This window comes from Rhinichthys klamathensis, unplaced genomic scaffold (assembly GCF_029890125.1).
Source record: "Rhinichthys klamathensis goyatoka isolate OS25496 unplaced genomic scaffold, OSU_Roscu_1.1 h1tg000140l_1, whole genome shotgun sequence".
NCBI classification, from domain to species: Eukaryota; Metazoa; Chordata; class Actinopteri; order Cypriniformes; family Leuciscidae; genus Rhinichthys; species Rhinichthys klamathensis.
The window spans coordinates 2,042,439-2,065,302 of record NW_026606675.1 but is presented as its reverse complement, the minus strand read 5'-3'; the positions used below and the strand labels follow the sequence as shown (position 1 = coordinate 2,065,302).

At 37.9% G+C, this 22,864-nt stretch overlaps 1 protein-coding gene across 1 annotated transcript; it reads right to left on the bottom strand.

The window, feature by feature from the left end:
- Window positions 1-22,848, bottom strand: elp2 (elongator acetyltransferase complex subunit 2). Its single transcript, XM_056257641.1, has 22 exons — window positions 22,597-22,848; window positions 22,254-22,332; window positions 22,058-22,128; window positions 20,713-20,854; window positions 18,959-19,036; window positions 18,664-18,728; window positions 18,498-18,564; window positions 16,968-17,111; window positions 16,663-16,746; window positions 16,406-16,506; window positions 10,131-10,259; window positions 9,870-10,019; window positions 9,573-9,764; window positions 9,042-9,111; window positions 8,834-8,932; window positions 7,863-7,920; window positions 6,047-6,119; window positions 5,242-5,431; window positions 3,637-3,758; window positions 2,214-2,341; window positions 2,006-2,119; window positions 1-862 (listed from the first exon to the last, which is right to left on the bottom strand). The coding sequence occupies exons 1-22, from the start codon at window positions 22,726-22,728 to the stop codon at window positions 706-708; spliced, it is 2,445 nt and encodes an 814-aa protein (XP_056113616.1). The 5' UTR covers window positions 22,729-22,848; the 3' UTR covers window positions 1-705.
- Between the last annotated feature and the right edge of the window lie 16 nt (window positions 22,849-22,864).

The following is a 22,864-nucleotide window of genomic DNA, read 5'->3' as shown; positions in this document are numbered from 1 at the left end:
TATTTTTAGCATTTTAGTCTTGCAGTCTACATTATTTTCTGTGGTTATCAAAAGCATGTCCCAGATGCTGTCGATACAACTTAAGTTGAATTGAAGCCAGAAAACATTCCTTTAATGTCTCAAGAATGAATGTCATTGGTTTCAATAAAGGACGCGCTCAATAAAAAGGAGCACATTTCCTAAATGAAACACACTATTTCTCCTGTGAATGATTCACGCCTGGTGAGTCTATGGCCCTCACGGCTCATTGTACATCTTATCCGAATGCTCATCTGTCCTTCAGGCACTGGAAACGAGAGGATGTGAGCCAGATTTCCTATTCTCTCACCGTCACTTACGGCTGTAGGTTATTACAAGAGGATTTGCCTTTCATGGAATGTGGGCGCTTTAAAAAGCCAATAAAAGAATTATAGTTAGCTTGAGATAAATCACTCCTGTGACATTTCATTACTAGAAAAGAGACATTTATTGTAATACAGAGCAATGTGTTTTTTTTATACATCATAAATAGTATATTAGTTTGTGTTTACAGGTCATAAGTAATAGTGCTGAAATTCAAAGAACAGAAGCTGATTTAAGGGAACGAGAAACCTGGTCCCAGCATCATCCCCCATGAAAAACAGCACATTCAGGCCCGCTGATCAGGCGACTAGTTCATTACTGCGTTTTCCAGCTGGACACGCTGAAGATTACCCAGAGTGCACGTCACAGCGCTGAGATTTTGATGTTGAAGATTTTGACGACATGGTCGACACCAGCGCTGGCTAGCTGGACCCAAGCTCCTTGCTCCTGCTCCCCATGTCCTGCCCGGCCCGGCCTTGGCCTCCAGCGCAGCCTCTTCACCACCAGCGTGTGACTCTGACTGTGACGGGTGGTCAAGGAAAGCCACAAGCATGGAAGGACGTTGATTCAAGGCAACCCAAATAACCCCTTACACACATGTCTGGATGTCTCACTTCAGCTCTGCCAGTCCAAATACTTCAATTATGATGATTATAATACACTGGGTCATTTAAAAAATAATACAGGCAGACGAATAAACACACAAATCGATCTTGTTTTTCAGAACTCACTGCAATGCAAGGCAAGGCAAAATTTGACTTCTTGAGCTTCTAAGGAGAGTGACTTCTAGGTAAGAGATACGTGTAAGTGCCTACACAGACGGTTTATCAATTACACCTACAGAAAGAGAGTTTAGCCAGTCGGGACTCAATCCGCTGTGGGGGAGAGAGAGATAGCTAGCGAGAAACAGAATGCACAACACGGCTTGGCCTCTCTCTGACACCTCATTCCCTCTCTTCACGGATCAATGCGGAAGCTGCCCACGGGAGCCCCCGTATCAACCTGAAGCTTCTCCCGAGCAGCGTGGGCCAGCTCAGATACACCAGGCCCTTTTGCTGTCAATTACACCACCAGCACTGGATTCTGGGAGGAGGTACGACTGTCTTGTTTGATTTGAGATCAGGTCTGAGAAGGTAAGTTGAAGACTGAGAAACTGTGAGATTATTTTTTAGGGGCTTATGAGGCATAATGTGCTTGTCTATTTTGGCTAAACAGCTTTGAAGAACCTGCTCACTTTTGTCAAATTTTCTGTGCCGACTGTAGGGCTGCACAATTTGGCCACAAAATCATGATTACAAATCAATAAATAAAATATAATCTCATATAAAATAACAATAATTACTTTTTTTTTATTACCGAATAAAAACTTTAAACAAAATAAGAACTATAACTATTCTAATATTTCACTGTAAAAATAAATATATATATTTAAGAAAAATAATATAATACAAATTTTACAGTAAAACTATAAAATTAATAATATTTATGGCTATCCTAATTTCTGATTTTTTAAAATGTTAAACCTTCTCACTTTTATTAGGGTGGGAAAATGCAGGAAGCTTCTCTTGTTGACAAAAGCTGGTTTATGCACGTTTCTCATTAGTTTGGACGTTTCAAGAGTATAAAAAAGTGGAGGTAAGAATATGCGCAGAAAAAAGGATACCAAGCATCAGTTTCTCCACATCTGCTCCAGTCTGATCCAGAAGACAGATCATCTGATGGCCTCCATTTATACAGCACGATCTGCCCATTCTCTAGACCTACAGCCAGCAAATAACTACACACACACACGTAGAATTAAGCATTTGTCTCAGACACATGATGCTAATTCTAATGATGGCGTCACATAAAGATCATTACAAAATGGTCACCTCTGATCTGAACAGAGAAATGGGCAGATAGACACGGCAGTGGCTGAATCTCCGACATCCAGAACAGAGGAGCAGGGAGTCACGCTTACACCCTCACACTCACCGACACCAGGACCCCAGATGATTACCTATAAACACACACAAGGTCAAATGTCAAAGCTCAGACTGCAGGAGAGAGGTGTTCAATTATTTAAAGTTGCATGCAGTCTTTTCACTCTCATTCAAAAAGGATTCAATAATTCAGAAAAATCAACTCCAATCATAACAGTAGCCTAATAGCAGTAGTTTTGTTCTACATGGAGCAGGTCGCTTCATAGGGGCAGACAGGTCATTGTGATTTTGCCAAATAACATATGTTCCTGGATCAACATTCCTGTCTGAAAATTCCCTACCTCTAAACCTAACCCTACCCATGACTTATAACCAGGATTATCTGTTCATCTGATTTTAGGGATAAGCCTAAACTTGACATAAACTGTAAACTTGTCCCTCAAATCTGATTGGTTGATTGGAAAGTTGTTCCAAGATCAAAAAAGATGTTGATCCAGGAACATGTTATACTTGGTGAGATCACATTCACCAGGGTGGACATGTTGAGATCACATGACCAGCTGAATACAGCTGCCAGGTCTTTTGGCGAAATTTGCTTGCAGTGATTCTGATTATTTTAAATATAAGATATTTAAAGTCCCCCTGTAATCAATAATTTCATCCCCTAAAGCTCATCTTTGATCACCAAAATGACATATTTAAACATGCCTTCATGCCTTAAAATAGCTTGACTGTAACTCTACACCTTGCCTCATTTAGTATACGCTGTTCTATGAATATGCAAACTAGCCCCGCCTCCACTCACTCACACCAGCTCAGAGATCCACTCCTTGACGTGATTGGTTACAAGGTAGTTTGTGATGTCAGAAACACCAGCGATTTCAAACCGCCTTTTTGAGACTGTCTTTGGTTCACTGCAGTTTTAAGGAGAAAATACTAAGCAATGGTGTTGACTTACGAATTTGCACATGGTTTGTCTTAAAGCATATTAAAAACACCACATAGCCATATAAACAATAAAAACTTGATTTTCACCACAGGGGGACTTTAAGATATACTAATAAAATATGAATCAATGGAATATGCCTTTGGTGAAGTGAAACTAACTGTAGGTCTTTCTTTAAAGGTTTACAAGCTATCGTTAAAAAATTTTCAATGGAGATTTTACTTCCGGACTGTTGCACACAATATTACCCGCTTTGACTCGCCAGTCCCTCCATTATTTGACATTTTAGTTTTCTACAAAGGTATATTGGTTACTGAAAACTTTTACATAATGCTGCATTCACACAACTGTGGCCGTACAATTTCAAAACAACTGCCATGCGGACTAGCGCAACACTTGCTGAGTTCAACGTTAATCTGGACCTACCTTCTTGTCTCGACTTGATGTCACAAAGTACTTGCTGTCGGAGCTCCAGTCACATGACCAAATGATGCGTGTGTGAACCGCTGTGTCCTTGCTAGTGTTTGCGTAGAGAGAAAAGCTTGTCTCTGGAAAAAAACAAACAAATAGGTAAACCTTAAAAGACAACAAATGTGATGTGATATACACAAGAGTTTTCACATCTGTATCATTACTAAATTAACATTCACAAAATAGTCAAATGTAGTAACGTTTAGCCTCTGTGTTTGCTCTAATTTCTCTAGACTGAATTTGTGGTCACCCAAAGTCCAGCTATCGAGGTCATCACACTCTGATGATGCCACTTTGGCCAGTGGGTGCCCTGAACACACCAACCGAACACTGCTAATTTAAGGTCAGGCAGCAACGGATAGATTTCTCCATACATGACACAGCTGGACCGCCATACTGGCCTGTTCTCTGATCAGCTGTGACACTGTCTAACCTCTCCACGTCTCCAGCATACAGGCTGAGTAATACCAGCCTCAACGAGAACAGACTGCGGCATGTCTCGGCGACGCCTCGGACACATCAGAAAATGGAGAAAGGAAAGCAGACGCTCCTCTGGTTACCTTGTGTCAACAGTGATTTAGCCGTGTGCCGTATGCTCAGGATACACGTGATGAATCGGGTGGCGCTAGACAACTGCTGCTAAACGCCAGGAGAATCTTAGTGGGCGAACATCTGAAGTCCGCAATCTCAGTGTTGACAAAGAGAAATGGAGGAAGGTAAAAGCTGTCGATGAGTCAGGAGGTCTATAAACCCTGGAGGAAGCTATCTGTTAGCATTCACATTCATCTTATTGAACGTTACTTCTGAGGGGTTTTATGTAGGGCTGCACGATTAATCAAAATAAAAACGAAATCACAATATGGCTTAGTGTGGAAATGGCAAGGGCTGGGATTGAATTGCTTGCATGTTTCAGGGTGAAGCACAACAGTACGCGAGGAGCTCATGATCTGCAGTCTCGGTCTCAGAGCGGATTGGTTCACTCGAACCGAATAAAGTGCATTTGGGAACGCAATATGCACCAACAATCTCCTTAAACTTGTAATGAAAAGCTGTTGTCAACAAAAGAAATGCCTTAAGGGCTCCCTGCAGTTTTCACCAAATTAAAAGCTCATTGGTTTAATGATTGACAATAAAGAAATTAAGACAGCCATAAACATTAGTATTGTTCGTAAACATTAGTTGTACTGTAAAATTAAAACATTACGATATTCTTTTTCTTAAACACTCAATTATATGACAGTGAATTAATTTTGTTTCATATTTTCTTTAATAATAATACAAAATTATTATTATTAATCAGTCATTTTGACATAATCACAATTTTTTGGGCCAAATTGTAGTCCTACAAACTAGCACAGCAAACCAGGTGGTAAAATCTAATTGTATTGATTATTATTACTATAGTAGTTTTCTTAAATGCAGTGAATAATATGGTAATATTTATTATTTTGTTTCATATTTTATATTTAATAATATTATCATGATAATAAAATATATTATTATTATTATATAGTCATATCAACATTTAATCCCTAAAATTATGGACAAATTATTGCTCACCTGTATCAGAGTCAGGGTTTCCACGTCTCCATAACGACCAGGTGCGGTCTCGAGAAACCGCTAACAGAAGGCGTCCGTTTGGGGAGAAGGCCATCTGAGTGATGGTCAGGCTGTGGCAGGGCAGCGACTGAAGCTGTTTCCAGGAACTTGTGCTCCACAGGAGAATGGCAGCATGCTCTGCTTTAGAGGCCTGTGGCATAAGACACATCTAGATCATTTTCAGCAGAGCTCTAAACCCACATGAAGCGGCCGCAGCTCAGCCAGCACTGCTAGAGGATGAACCTGATGTCCACAGCGGAGTCCTCTGAGCCTGCAGAACCTCCATTTCAGCCCCACTGAATAAACCTCACAGGCTCCGCTCGAGCGTGAACAATGGCAGGTGACACGCAGAATGTGCTTTCATTCGGAAGGGCTTTGTGTGCGATCAGTGTGGGTTTTGCAGAACCACGGGGGCCAGACCAGGACACAAACCAATGATCTCCCTTCAACTGTCTCAGAATGTGTGTCACGGCGGCCGGAGGGCACGTAAGGCCAGTTACCAGCCCTGCTCATGAGAGTTCAATCCGTTTTTAATACGATAGGCGGCTCATTACATCGAAGAGAAGGAAAATTAACTTGCACGTGGACATCAGGGGCTAAACTGACACGAGCTTGTTAAAAAGGCAAACGACTAAATATTTCAAACCACTTAAGGATCGGTGCAGCTTCATGCATGCATGCTTTCCTGTGTCCTGTTCCTGTTATTACAGTCCACGGCTACATTTGTGTGACACTAATGACCATCTGTTCACCCGTGTGAATGTACCTTACATGCCGAGGCCACCACAGTCTTCGCAGAATCAGACGCCAGACAAAACATCTCGAAGCCGTGCCCGTACCTGCGGAGAGGACACGGAGATACGGGATGTTAATGAGGGCTCTGTCAGTACCTGCTCACAAATAAAGCCTGAGCGCCGTGACAGGTTCACAGAGACAGTCGGGGCGGTGATTCAAACACGACGGATGATTTGTGTGTCAGGGCTGCCGTGAGCTCTCTCCTGTGCTTATGGGAGTGGAAGAAAGCAGTGCGCTCTGGCAGCCATTAGCAGATCTGCTTAGTAATTTCCAGCACTGGATGAATAGCTTGTGAAGCCAGGCTGTCAAAGCCTTCAGCTGCTTACAGCTGTGTATGCAAATTATTAGAGTTTATCCAGTGCCGCCTGTGTATCAGGGAAACCGGCTTTGAATTCTTATGAGCATGTTGAAATAATGCAAGTCTGTACATTTCAATTGAATGTAAATGCCTTGGGGAAATTTCATATTTAATTGTGAAAAGTACCCCATTAAATGTTTAATAACAATTTCACAAATCTTGTTTTGAATAATATGCCCATTATTCCCACCAACCAGTGTAAAATGCCACTAAGCAACCAATTCTTTAATACATTGCAGACAGTTTCAGCAAATGTCAGAGTCGTATGTCATTTTATGGCATTATTCTCTGCTAGTAAAAGTTTAGGAAACTTAGGCCAGAAAATACTAAGTGCGCACAGGATCAAATGCTTGGCCCTTTACATTGCTGTGGCGATAACAAACCTCAGTAAGGGTTCGATAGAGACTTCAAATGTCTCTGCTATTAAACTGGATGCTATTCACGTAGCTAGCTAATAAACATTTGAACACCAAGCAAATCTGCAGCTTGCTTTGGAAACTAACTGAAATAAGTTTAAGTACTACAATGAGTAAAACTAAAAGTGAAATAAAAATTAAAGATAAATAGAAAGAAAGAAAAAAAACTGAATAAAAATGACAAAAGCATATAACAAAACTACTAAAACGAAAATTGAAAATAAAAAAATAAAAAAATATGAATAAATTCTATAGCAGCATATAAATAATACTAAAATGACACCGAACTGTTGTTCCATGACAATAGTGGACCTGAAAGACTAAACTGATCATAGAAGAAATTTGAGGGAAAAGTAACTTTTGGTGTGATAAACATTTGTCTAAAGTGTCTTTTGTGTTGTTTAAGAGCTTATGACATTATGTATGCTATTATTATATTATTCTTCAACATTAATAATTACTATTGATTTTTTAAAGCTTTTTGTAGCATAATGATTATTTTAAAGTACCACTGTTCGAAAACACGTACATGAAACAATTGTTAAATATTAGTTCTACATATTGATTACTAGACATTTAAAAATAATTGCTACTGGTTGTTAATTTTTTTTATATTATTATTAATAATAATAATAATATCAGCTGATATCTGGTTTATGCTAAAACTCGAGAAAGCAACAAACTGTAGTCTGACATTTCAGAACATCGAACTTGCATAACCTGAATCATTTTTATTCACATACTTGCATACAGTATGTTTCCTGCCTTAGTTTCAATGTAGGAAGTTGAAGAGAGAAAGAAAAAAAGAGATTTTAATTAACAATTCTGTCTTTTCTTGTTTAGTGTCAACATACAGGACAAATGGTTGTTCTTGTGAGCTCGAAATACCTATTATGCTGCATTATTTATGTCACACAAGCTGTTTAAACTATAATGTGGTGCAGAATTAGTGCCTGCTGCAAAACATCCAATGAGGGCAGACGCACACAAATGAGAATTGATGGGAGACTCACAGCTTCTGTACCTCTGGCCACAGTGTGTTCTGCAAGAGGTCGTCCTCTGTCGGAGGCTCTGAAAATACACACACACACACACAGTCACAAAATATAAACATAGTTATTATGAGAAATGAGCAGACTCCTATAGACGTATTTTTCAAAAGGCTCATCTTTTCATTTAGCAACAGATACACAGCCGAGCAATTTACTCAAAACTGTTTGGAACAACAGCAGCTTTATCTACAATTTTCAATGGCCGTTAGCTTTACGACATGGTGTAAATCAAATTTAGCTCTCTTTGTGCAAGCCTGAAATAATATTGTCTCATTTAGATACACAGACACTTATGCAACACATGCCCCAATTGAAATGGAATGGAGACCAGGCGTTTTTTTTTTTAATTCATCCCTGGTTTGCAGTTTTATTTTAATTATTTCCCTCTCTGCCCCTCCAGAAGAAGGGAGATGGAGAGAGTGGTATTATTCCATTAACAACTCTGTGTCCGCCTCATTGCGCTCCCCATAGCCCAGAGTCATCAATATTTTAACTTTGCAATTATATAAGCCTTCTTTCTAATTATGATTCCAGATTAAGGAGCTTTTTCAATCAAATTGACAATGTTTGCTACTGTTTGCCCGGAGCAATAGAGGCATAAACCCCCCTGCTTCAACACTCACCCTCCACCCATCCCCCTCATTTGTCTCCAGTATCTCTGATTCATGCCCCAGATACATTAATAAATCAGAGAAAACTGTTTTTAATAACTGCTTGTCACAGATGTAGTGTTTTCTAGGAGTAACTCAGGAATTGTTCACATACAGTGTCTAACCGGTGATGTTATTCTCACAAGCTTTTGACTATTGCCATAAAGCCGTTTGTATATTATATTTTGTTTTGGCAAAGAACTAAAACCAAACATTTTTTTTACTGTGTTGTAACATTACCCACCATTTGAGAAACACTGGAGTGTATACAAATGTAAGTACCTGTGAGCTTGACAGGATGAAAGTAGGACTCTTTATATTGGTCGGACATGCTATTGAAATCTTTACTGTCCTGTTGAGGGCTCTGTGATGCGAGGTCACCTGTAAACAGATCAGACGCCACAATAAAGGTTAGTTACTGCCTCACCACTCTCTTGGGATCCGCACAATGCAAATTCTCCTGTGGTAAACGATTTCAAAGGGTTCATACCTTGAAACACTGCCTTATTGGACAGGCCAAGGGCAGGAGTGCTGGCTCCCTCTGGGAGGTCTGCTATATCCTGAACACCCAGGAGACAGAGCTACACCATAAAACCTCTCTATATAAACCCTTCTATACAATCATTTTTTCGTATTATATTACTAATGGGTAAAATTTTGTCCGAAATGCAATAACTTTTTGTATATACGGTTGTATGAAAGCAAAATGCTTGCAATTTTTCTGTATACGAGCAGGACTGTGTTTGGCAGCACGAGACGAGTGACACAGAAGATCAACCTGAATGGAGAATGCCATTTATGCCGTCTCATTTACCATGACCTCAAGTTACAGAAAATGAAACTCATTTATCTATACATCTAAGAGCATTTGCATAAACATTAGCATTAGTATAATGGAAAAATGTGAGACTCATCTTAAAATCTCTTGATGATCTAAGACAGCGCAAAGAGTAATTAAAACCGAGGTTTTATTTGACGTAACTAATTAAAGTTTGAAGATGAGATGATTCTAAGTACTTACATTACAGCCCAGCAGTTTCTCCAGAGAGGTGCATGATATGTTAGCCAAGTTCTCCACGAAATTCCGTGGAGCCTTGAACACCCGCAGGACCTTCTCGTCAGCACCGGACACAAACTGAAAACGCCCCACCATAGCCAGACACTGCATGTCAAAGCCGTGAATCTGCGGCCTCGAGATCTCGTGCCAAGTAATCTGAAAACACAGAAAGAGTCGATCAATCTTCACCAGATAAAAATAAACTGACAGTGTTTGATCAATCAAAAATCAACAGGTTGAAGTGCTGATAGTTGTTTAAACCTGTGAGCATCCTTTTCTCGTCCAGGGTGTAAAGAGTCTAGTGGTTTGGTCTGATCCGACAGTGATGATGAACTCTCCCTCGGGGTCCCAGCTCAAGTCCTGCACTGCATTAAAGTGACCCGAAATGACCACACTAGGCCTCCATTCTCCCTGTGCAACACACAAATCTCCATATTCATTTACCCCATTTACTATAAATCATAATAGACTTAGGTAAACAGCAATGTCTGCATAAAGAGCTTGTTGTCAGTTACATCTGACCTGGTTTCTGTCACAGTGCCAGAGGTGCAGCGCTCCGTGAAAGGCATGAGCCAAAATCATAGAGCCGTCTGGACTCATCTGGCATCCATAGAAACCCAGGGTGTTTCCTCCAACTTCCCCAACACGAACCTTCAACAAGAAATAATGGAGAAATAATTATTCAACCTATCCATATTCTAGTGTACCGTACTACACATCAAAACTGAAAGGTTCTTGTAACTACTTAAAAATGTTAAATAAGAATGATTATTATTGATTTTATTTGTTCAATCCAAAACAACATATTACACAATATCTCTGGAAAACTAAAAAACTAGGGTTAAACACTTTGTTCAAGGATGCCATAGTGGACTGGTAACCCCTTGAAAGACATTTTGGTTGTATGTTTCCCATACATCACTGTAGCTTGCTGCATAACTACTATAGTGCGATGGACTGTTAGAGAAATTAACTAGCTAGTCATGACTGTTTCCCAAAACCATAGTAACTTTGTCACATGTCCGTCGTTCAATCACGTTAGTTGACGTCACAAAGGTGGTAATAACTGCCAATGAATCATTTTGGCAAAATGTAAAAGATTATTTCTGTAAATAAGCAATGCATCTGAGAAGTACTTCACTATTTTTGTTCTCTGTTGTTTTGCCTTATTCCCAGATATTTGATTCAATCAGGGGCCATATTCTGGAGTTCCTTCGGGGTACTAGGGCACTATTCAAAAATGGCAAACTAAACTGTGAATGTAATTTGTACATATGGAACAAATGATATAGATTGTGCTTATTTCGTTCAATAGTATGAGCTATTCAAGCCCATGTCATACTAACAAGAAACTATGGTACTAACTACAGGTTGAGAGCTGTAATTCCAACCATATAACTTTGCAATGCTGTTCACAAATGTTCATTAGAACTATAAACTCTTTTTGGGGTTCTTTGTTCAATTGATTATACAGAGAGAATGACATTGTGTTGCAGCTGTTATGAGTTAATTGCCTGGGGTGACTAAAATTCAATCCCAAAGAGCAACTTTATAGGAAAACAAAAACCTGGGAACTACACTCTGTTCTCTCTGTCACGTTCTTGATGGTGAGTGTTGTATAAGAGGCCTTTGCTGGTGTCACTGCCCCTGATAAACCGGCTGGTCAAGCAGGACGCTAATTAGGAGTCATGAATCCTGAGCAATCTGAGTTGAGAGTCTACAGCTGTGCTCCATCTCCGTTAAGTAACAGTCTGAGGACACCAATTAATCAGGCCGACAAGCGAAAAGCACAATGTATGCAAAGAGGAGACTATTAAATGAGAAATAAATCGTGTTTGCTTCCTTTGCATGCATTAATGTGATGTTAAACGTAATCACGCACACATTAAATCAAATATGAGCCTCGGAAGGCTAGGAGACAAAATGGTCACATGAAGAATGAATCCGTGTAAACTCCCCTGACCGGGCTGGGCTATGAATACCAAAGCACTGTAATTGTTTTTCAGCACACTGTAGCGCGGCTTGCCCTCTGTCTGGCCCGTGTCTAACATGCTTAATGCAGCTCGAGTGTCTCACGGTAATAGGGGAAGCGAGTCGTGCAACAGAGCAAGTGGTAACATTGTATAAAACAAGATAATTAGTCATGATTATGCCATCAGCGATAACCTGCCTCTACATTTATTTATGGTTGTGTGCAAGCAAAGACTGATGCTCCAGCCTCAACATCTGCATTACCAATAATAATTTAGTAGTTTTATCTAAACACACTTACGGCTGTGAAAAGCAGGTATGAAAATTTCAGTTGACACTTGACAAGCATCACAATGGTGTATCCTGTTGACCTTGAGCAGGACAAGACACTTCCAGCAGCCGTGTTAAGAGCACCGGTGATCCCTCGCGTTCAGGGGTGTCACCGCTCAATGATTCACAGTCTCTTGTCATGCCCAGCAGAGCATGTCTCAAAGATATTGCCAGATCAGGTGGCAAGCTTAAGCTCTTCATCAAAACGACAACACTAGATGGACAAATCAGCTATCTAACACTGAGATTTTAACACTCCCACAAGGCATGCAGGACAGTTCAGACAGAGCCATGTTGGCTGGAAAACACGGATTTAAACCTAAATCCACAAACCACCAAACGTAAGGGCTATCAATGCTTCGGTATACGTCAATAGAGAGGCATGCCCTTCACAGGCATATCCTACGCTACGGAGTGAATATGGCGGAACTAATGACTGCGATAAAGAGAGCCCTTCACTTTGAATGGCACGGATCTCTGCGAGCCATTCTGGAAAGAGTGATGCAACATTAACCAGATTGATTTTGAATTCCATCCACATGGCTACTCGGATATCACGGCCAAATCTCATGGGTAAAATGTGCAATCACTCTTGTTTAGGGATGGAACACTGATATGGATCGGTGGCACAAATGTGTGTTGTAACACAACCACAGAGTTTGGGATGGCACAAAAGAAAACAATGCGGGGAACCACAAAACTCGTCATGAGGTTGATATTCTGGAAATGAACAGCTTCTCAGTACTACATCAGGTCATGTGTGAATGTTGTGGCCTAGAAGTTAAAAGATCTGGGCTGGTAACAACGGCAAGGCAGCAGATTCGATTCCCAGAGAATACACATACTAATAAACGTTTAAAAAAATAATAATAACACACTTTGGACAGAACCAGTGAGAAATGGGTACATGTAGGTTTGAAGCCCACCAGAAGCAATCCATGAAATGTACTTAGCGCAAGCTGTTACAGGCTGATTTAATAAGTATACTGCAAGTCACTGTGAATAAAAGCGTTTGCTAAATGACTACTTGGATTATCTTGCACTTTATCTTACAAGATAAAGGTAATCGCTACCGGACAAACTAATGCTTTACTCATAGTTTCATTCCTGTATAGATGAGAGATTCATGAAGCTGAAAGTGAGCAATGCAACAATTATGGATACTAAGAGCAGCTCAATAGTACGCCAACTGGAGGTGTGTGTGGGTCAGGAGGTCTAGAGGTTAAAGATCTATCATCATAATCCATCCATTCCACCTTCTGGTCTATCAGAGAGAACAAACCATTAGCACAACAGAGTCTCAGTCCCCCCCACACCGTTCATGACTTATTAGGAGGGTGTACTTTACCCAGCGGTTTGCCTGGCCACTCCACAGCAAAGCAGTTCTCTACTAAATCTGACCAATTAGTCTAATCATTATGGAGAAGGCTCTTCTTTGTAGATGTGTTAATTAGCCAAAGCGATGTTGGTCATTTTCTGCTTAGTAGGGCACTGGCAGTCAGTCAATAACTGTGCAACGAAGGCAAGTTTTAGATAACATAAACTGCCATATTTATGGATATTTAATTAGCACAGGCCTTTTCGCACCAAAACTATAGCAAAGCTAGGGCTAGGCAGTATGACCAAAATCTTATTTCACAATATGATATTTCCTTTCAAGATAACAATACATATCACAAAACAGTTAATTTCATTATTTTATTTTTGTTATTAAATATAAGAATAAATATGCAAATTACAAACAATAGGACAAATACAATACAGTAAGAAATATGCTGCAACGTCTTCACTGTATGATTAAATATAAACTGATTCTTATTAAAGATTCAGATTATTCTTTATTCAGTCAAGAGCAGAGAGTGATTTTCTCTTTGTCTTTTGTTGTTTGATTAACATTAATGACACAGACTGCAACACAGGAATATTAGGCTGCTGTCAATTCATATATGTTTCTTTGTCACTGATGATGATCAAGGTGATATATTTACATACCACGACACAAACTATATAGCAAAATTTTTAATGATAGAACCGATAAGACTTTATTATCAGTATCACCACGATATATATATATATATATATATATATATATATATATATATATATATAATAACATACCGCCTAGCCCTAAGCAAAGCTAATGTGAATAGTGGAATTTAATCAAAGATCAGCAGCAAAAACAATCAGTAAATAAAGTGAGATTAAGTCCATAAAATGCCTCTGTTTTATTTCATTTATTATGTAATTGTTGGAGGTTTGCATAAAGAGTATATTATAAAAATATGTTATCTAAATTAATAAATAATTAATTTAGATGACTTATTAATTCTACACACTCACAAAATCGTTGCTTGTCATCAGCTAAATGTTCACTCTTGGTGTAAATTGCTAAACCATTGTGTCTATTCAAAATCTATTTTGACAAATATTTATGTTTAGTGTGAAAGGGCCTTTATGCTACAACCTTATCAGTTTTTGTTTTGTTTTTTCAAGTGCACAAATTAAAATATGAATCCCTATTTGTGAGCACATATAAAATCTGTTTATTCTGTTACTTATCTCTTAGCCTGAGCTAAAGCTGAAGTAGGGGATCAGAAGGTGGAAATCAGAAAGGATGTACGATAACCCACATTTATTTCCTTAGTCTCCATGAATCTGTCAGTTCAAAGGCTCTCATCCACATCTGATAACCCAGTTCACACCCACCTCATATCGTTTGCCCTTTACGACTCAATACAGAAGACACATGCAGTGCAGAAATAACAGATGAGGAACAACCCCACTGCATCCAGGTACAACACAAGACTTGAAATCAACCGCTTTCTTCTTACAACTACAGCCTTTCATTTTTAATTGGACATGCCTTAGTATGACAAAACACGTGCATCATCATCATACTAAACCGCTCCAAGTGTCAGAATCAGGAGGAGCCATTGATCTGAACCCAGAGACCTTTGTCTGTGTGCCAAGATCAAAGTGACTACCTCTTATTAATAAACCACACAGCCGATGCGGTTATCTGCTGTGGCTATGCCAATCAAAACCTTTTATTACAACAGATGTCCAGATTTAAGGTTATCTGAAGTATCGCCATCCCATTTTTGAGAGGAACTTGCCAGTCATTCACAGTCCCTCACAGTTAGCCGAAAAAGGGCAGATATATCCTGCATGACCCAGAACAGAGAGCATAACATTTTCATTGCTTGTATATGTTCACAAAGCACTTTGTATTGCATCGGATTTGTTTGAAAGTTGCTATATAAATACTTAAAAACAACAATGTTAAATAACAACAATGCACACTGTGGTTTAAAACAGTGGTTCTCAACTGGTTTGGCCATGGAACCCACATTTCCCCATGGTCATTAAGCCGTGAACCAAATTTTTAAGAATTTGAACCAATCACATTTATTTCTCTAAAATGGCTGACACACACAAGTACCATCGCTTTACTTAGCATACACATAAATTGTAAGAATTTCCCTAACACCGATGAATAAACAGTATTATAAGGTAAGGCTTTTAAATAGCAGTCACAAACTAGTTTTTGTTAATACGATAAAGTTATTAAGCCACGTCTCTGACTCCCGGACTGTCAGGACTGGTTCCCCCAAGGCTGTGTTCTTTCCCCTTTAACTAACAGCTGCACCTCCAGTCACCAATCCGTCAAACTACTGACGTTGCGAATGACACCACCTTCATTGGGCTCATTTCTGAGAGGGATGAGTCTGCCTACAGGTGTGAGATTGACCATTTGGTGACCTGGTGCAGTCAGAACAACCTGGAGCTTAATGCTGAGAAAACAGTGGAGATGGTGGTAGACTTCAGGAAGAACCCTGCCCTATCATCCTGTGTGAGTGTGACTCCCCAGTCCATACTGTGAATCATCATCACCCAGGATCTCAAGTAGGTGCTGAACATCAACTCTCTGATTAAAGAATTTACTTTCTACGGCAACTAAAGAAGTACAACCTACCAAAGACAATGATGGTGCACTTCTACACCTCCATCAGAGTCCATATACCCACCTCCTTCATCACCATCTGGTACTGCTGCCACTGCCAAGGACAAAAGCAGGCTGCAGTGTGTCATTCGCACTGCTGAGAAAATGATTGGAGGAAATCTGCAATTCTCTTCAGAACCTGTACGCTTCCAGGACCCTGAAGCGGGCAGCCCTTTTACCCCTCTCACCCCGGGCACAAACTGTTTGAGGCACTACCCTCCAGCTGGAGGCTGAGGTCCATCAAGACTAATTCCTCACGCAACAAGAACAGTTTCTTTCCATTCACAACTGGTCTCATTATCAATATCCAGGATCCACCACTATGGACATTACACATTAACAAAAAACCCAGCAATGTTGTCTCATATGTGTTACATAAACACACATAAAAATGCACCTTCTTATGTCAAACTGTGAGAATGCTTTCCAATCCACCTTCTAATTTGTTTCCCCAATGACAGTATTTATTTAGTTGTAAACAAGGTGACTTTACCAGCTCCACCCACACGCCTGAATCCTCCTCTGGCCCCCATAAGATCATGGTTTTGTCCATTGAGGCAGAGAGCAGCTTCAGGGGCTGTTCCACTGAGTCACCTGCAGGGGGAGACAAGTGACCAAACACAGGCAGAGACGGGATAAATATAAAAAGGTAATACAAACAAAATAATACAATGTCAACAGGTAATTAATTTTTACAGCACATTACAGTTAAATTAAGACACAAAATCAAACGAAAACATTCAGGAATACCTTTGACACATGGAGGTTGCCAGTGAATTCCATAAACCCAGTTTTCATGTCCAGCCAACACCGTTTCAAGACTCACAGCAAATTCTAGAGCACAAACATAAACATAGAAATAAACATAAGTTAGCTTTTGCATTTAGGTCCTGGCCAGTTAATTTTTGGACTCTGATTACAAAACAATGTTTACGCAATCCTTGATTTTAAGCATCTGTAAACCAAGACAACCAAGACTATTCAACTGAACAATAACCAATTTCTATAAATGATCACACAACTAAATTACAATCACGCAAAGCCTCCAGCCTCACCATCTCCAGACACTTGAAAGATGTTCTCCTTCATTTTAATAACAGCGTCAGTCTGACAGTCCGGTTCAGCCACAGTCTTGGCAAACAGTCTCCACACTCTGATCAGACAGTCCTGTGAACAGCTGGCTAGCCACAGCTCTCCATCTACACATTCAGCAGTTGAAACACAAGTAAGGTAAAAGTAGTATGTGTAGTAGTAAAATTAGTAGAGAAAGTAGTATGTGATGCTTTCCCGGTTATATATTTAAGCAAATGCCTTATTTTCACATGACAATACCGTCTCCTTAGGATAGAGCGTTATAAATCCTTGGACTGTTTTCACTGCCGTAACTGTATCATATGTATTAAATGGGTCTTTGATTTGGATGGGACATATTTCTTTTGAATAAATAGCCAATAAAAAAATAATTTTTAGTTAGCAAGTAGCAACTAAATAGTCAATTTGGTCAACTTCTGGTAGGTAGCTGGATAGAAGGGACAGTCTACAAAGCACTGTTATGAGTCATCTATATTTTAAATTTTAAATATGTTTATCAGTTACTGTAATATCTTAGCTAGCATTACCTAACAGCTAACAGACATTGCCGTTCAAAAGTTTAGGGTCGGTAAGAGATGTGTTAAATGTTTTTGAAATAAGAATCTTATGCACATCAAGAATTCATTTATTTAAAAATAATAATAAGTAAAAACACTATCGCTGGGAAATCGACTTTTTTCAATTTTAAATATTGTATTTTATTTATTTTGCAATGCAATTTATTCCTGTGATGCAAAGCTGAATTTTCAGCATCATTACTCCAGCCTTCAGTGTCACATGATCCTTCACAAATCATTCTAATATGCCGATTTGATGGTCAAGAAACATTTCTTATTATCAATGTTGAAAACAGTGCTGATTAATATTTTTGTGGAAACCTTGATACATGTTTTCAGGATTCTTTAATAAACATCATTTATTTGAAATAGAAATCTTTTGTAACATTATAAATGTCTTTACTGTAACTTTTGATCAATTTAAGAGTCCTTCCTGAGTACAAGTAATAATGTCTTTAAAAAAAACATTGTTCAGACCTCGTTCTGAAGGACAGAAGGCTACAAAGGTTAAATTGGACCCACTTTAAATTAAGTGGCTTTAACTACTATGTACTAACATTAACATTAATAATTTGATACAATGGATTGTGTACATGTATTGTGTACATACATGTTTTTACATTGTACTTACATTTGTAAAATACCTGCATGTAATTACAGCTGTAATTAATTTATGTAATTACATTTGTAATTACACTGTTGACCCTCCCTTTACACCTTAACCCACCCTTAAACCTACCCATACCACCACACCTGTCCCTAACCTAACCCGTGTCACACCTCAATAGCAGCAATGTGTTTTACAATACAACATGAACACAATAAGTACATTGTACTTATTTTTAAATGTAAGTACATAGTACTTAAAGCCACTTAATATAAAGTGGGACCTAATATTTTTTTCCTAAGCACATTTATTCCATTCAGAAGTCCTACCTTTCGTGGCCCACTCCACACATCGGACCCAATCCTCATGTCCCGTCAGGGTCAGAAGCCTCTGAAACTAAACACAACCACAGTTAACATTCACACACCCACATGACATGCAAAATATGAACAGATTATACAGCATTAATATAAAGTACAGACCCCTCAGTCTTACCTGTCCACTGAGCTGCACGTACAGGTGAACTCTGCTGTCATCTCCTCCACAGGCGAGCACTGGAACTGCAAGAGAAGGAGTTATCCTCCTCATTCACATGGACATACGAGGCAGACAAGTGACTAAGTCTATTCACGCCATCTAGAAGTAAAATACAGCTACAGTCCAGTTGTGAATAATGTAAGAGGGCAGGCTAACGTCGCCCCAGGACATTTTTAAAGCACTGAATGAGATTTTAACCTGTGATAGGGATGAACAGACCTGCAAATCAACACGAGCTCCAGGCACAGCTTACCTCTGCTGCCTGGCAACAGCACCAAGGACACATCCATCATGAACCCACTGCCAAAAGATACGGTCTGGAGGCATTCAGCTAATGAAGAGAACACAAACACCAGAATCAACCCGTCTAACTCACAAATAACAACTTATTATTTTAAAGTAGGGTATTGATAACCAAAAAAATATATTGATATAAGACCAATTAGCCATAAAACCTAATAATGCACTCAGAAGTTTGGGTTCTGCATGATAACTCATTAGATTACTGTCAATTGAATGTTAGGGGAATGATGTAATTCATCATCATCATCGCATGACTCAAATTTTGTCAAAACAATACAGAAATATTGCATTTACCCAACCATACATGGCTTTCACACACTCTGCAAAGAATTCATCACAAACTTTGGCCGCTGAAATATCACTTTCTTTCTGAACAGTAAGAATGGACATCAGAAAGAAAGCAGTAGGATCAATTAAATGATGCATGAGCTTTCATTCATAGTTTGAGCTCTTAATTCTTAATCTTCATTGATCTTTAGGGAGAGACTTAAAGTTAAGACACATTTCCTTCATGATTAGCCTCTTCTTATTACTTATGTAAATGTGACTCATCTAAAGTCACTAAATACATGACATGCTCACATGTATATAGACATATTAAACATTTTGAATATATAAAAATGCACTACCATTCAAAAGATTGGGGTTGGTGTGATTTTTTTTTAAATGTTTTGGGGGAAAAAAAGTAACTTATGCTCAGCAAGGCTGCATTTATTTGATAATAAAATACAGAAATAACTGTAATATTGTGAAATATTATTACAATTAAAAACAACTGGTTTCTATTTTAATGTAATTTAAAAGGTCATTTATTCCTGTGATGCAAAGCTGATTTTCAGAATCATTACTCCAGTCTTCAGTGTCACATGATACTTCAGAAATCATTCTGATATGCTGATTTTCTGCTCAAGAAACTTTTCTTATTCTTAGTTATCACAGTTTAAAACAGTTATGCTGCTTAAAATGTTTGAGATACTTTTTTTCAGGATTATTTGAAAGTTATGCAGAAAGTTACATTAGTAGTGAAGACATTTTATAATGTTACAAATTATTTCTGTCAATTTAATGCATCCTTGCTGAACAAATACATTTTTAAATCTTACTGACCCCAAACATTTAAATGGTAGTGTACATTGTTGTAGATTTTTTCCATTGACCAAGGTTACATTGAGTCAAAAGTTTGTTAGAAGGTTAGATCATATCGAAAGTTGGTCTGATGGCTACATCCTAAATAAAAGGAAGTAAGATTTATTTTGTTTTATTGTTAGATGTAGAATGGAAAGTTAGTCACCATCAGACATAAAAATGGGAAGTGTGATAAAAGTTTATCATAAGATAAAATCTAAAATCAGATTTTTATGGTTAGTAACATAATTAATCTTATCTATTAAAAATCCACCATAACATTAAATATAAACAGATATGTTTATGTTTGATGTACTATTTAATCTCTGTTGTTCTTGGTCACAATCCATAGCAAATTCTACTTTTTTCCCTACGATGAAAAATAAATAGCTTTTGAACTACCGGGGTATATGTAATAAATTTGAATTAAGGCCTAGTTATCATTTACAAGAATCGACCAGCAGATGTCAGGCTTGGAGAATTCGAAAAATCCTCAAACACTTATTAAAAAAATGCATTAATAGATTGAGTACTTTCAATCCACACTCTAATGAACTGAAAGCTCACTTCTTCTTTTACCTGTATCAGAGGTGCATGTCCAGATTTTAACAGTGGAGTCAGATGAAGCTGAGGCCACCAGTAAGTGAGAGGAGGACAGAGACACGGCGTCCACTGCACACACGGGCCCTGAGTGTCCTGAACACACTGCACATGCTGTGAACTGAGCAGAAGAGGGACACACTCAACTCAAATCACTAATTAAGCTTTTATGATTATCCACTTATAGACAAATATACTAGAAGATAAGTTCCTTCACAGAATATATATATAATTGACACAGCTGGGTCATTCCTTTCCTGTAATATTTTTTTTATTATTATTTATATTCATCAATTATATTTATGTATTTTAAACTAATTTAATTTATTTAATAGATTATATATTTATTTAATATCTAATCTAATTTAACTATTTTCGTAATATTTCTTCTTCTTCTTTTTTACAGTTTTTCTCTAGGATTTTCCACTTACTTTCCCGTTTCCTAACAGTTAGTAAGGGTGTTAGCATCACTAAGGATTTCTTAAAACAAGGGATGTGTTGCAATATTTATAAATATTTGACTACATAATTGTTTACTTTTTACAATAGGTTTAATATTTTGTGTCATATGTAATATTGTTTGTGTTATATTTTTTCCGGCACCAAGGAAAGCACTTACTAATTTCATTGTACGTAAGTATATTGACATAAAAGCTTTCTATTCTATTCTATTCGGCTGTTATTCCAAAGATATTACAAAACACTAAAGATGGAAAGTGATACATAGAACCAGAGTGCATGGTTTTAAAACAAAATGGCAACATCAGTTCTAGTAAATTTATGTAAAATTAAAACAAATATTATTGTAGAAATGAAAAAATAAATATTTTTAAAGGTTGTTGATTTGATATTTTATAATATATTAGGAAAATACTGTACAATGAAAAAAAAAAAGTACTGCATAACAGAAAGGACCCAATTATGTTGTCAGCAAAAGTATTTATTAGGGCTGTCAAATGATTAATCTGATTAATCACATCCAAAATAAAAGTTTTTTTACATACTATATATGGGTGCACTGTGTATAATTATTTTATATATATAAATACACACACATGCTTGTATATATTTAAGAAATATTTTCATGTCTATACTGTATATAGATTTATATCTAATTTTATATTATATATAAATATTTTATATATAAATAATTTTTTTTCTTAAATATACATGCATGTGTGTGTATTTATATATATACAAAATAATTATACACAGTGCACCCACATATATTATGTAAAAAAAACTTTTATTTTGGATGTGATTAATCGTGATTAATCATTTGACAGCCCTAGTATTTATATTTATCGTTATTGTAAACACATACCTTCCCATCCTGCTTATCCCAAACAATAACATTATTATCTGACCCACCAGATACCAGCTGGGTTTCCGGACCTAAAGAAACAGACAGCTTACATTTCTACAAGTTCTTTTGTTTTTATTGTGTATGGCCATGACAGAAAGTTGAATAAAGATGCATAAAGATAATGTATTAATGATGGTTAAAGTCAAAGACTTACTGCAATCCTGTTTATGAACCCACTGGACAGCATTCACCCTTCCAGTATGTTTATTAAGTAACTCGACAATCCTTATTTCCTGATGACAATCAATAATAAATCAAATTAGTGTGAAACAAACCTGTCACAGTATCAGTGACCTGTCACATCTTATGTGACAGTTCACTAAACACATTTAATGTTAAACTGCTTTATCAGAAGGTACACTTACATAGCTTTGAGTTTTAAGTTTGCACATCATTGAATTAAAGAATCGGAACATGTGTAAGTAACGTAGTAATGTAAGTGTAATAATAATATGCGACATCATTTCAACTAAAGTAAATAATCATTCAGACGGTACCTGTGGATTATAAAGGGCAACTGAATTGCATGTCCCAAATGCGATGAGACCTCCTCTGCCCCAAGACACAACATTGGGAGTGCGATTAGCACAACAAGAGACATGACATGTGTCCATTACAGGCGCTGACATCTTCGACACTGCTGTGTGTTACAGTTAAAAAGAACCGGGAGAATATGCCATGATAGTAGTTCCCGAAATATTTAGTAGAAATAGGTTTCTCTAAAAATACAGTTGAATGGGATTGAAAAACAATTGGTATACATTT

Bases quoted from the DNA above. Each gene is read 5' to 3' on its own strand.
- elp2 (XM_056257641.1), bottom strand. From the start codon at position 22,728: ATGTCAGCGCCTGTAATGGACACATGTCATGTCTCTTGTTGTGCTAAT. The intron at 22,333-22,596 runs GTACCGTCTGAA...GATTGTCATCAG, and splicing joins TTGCCCTTTATAATCCACAG to GAAATAAGGATTGTCGAGTT. The intron at 10,020-10,130 runs GTCAGATGTAAC...TGTGTTGCACAG, and splicing joins GGCACTGTGACAGAAACCAG to GGAGAATGGAGGCCTAGTGT.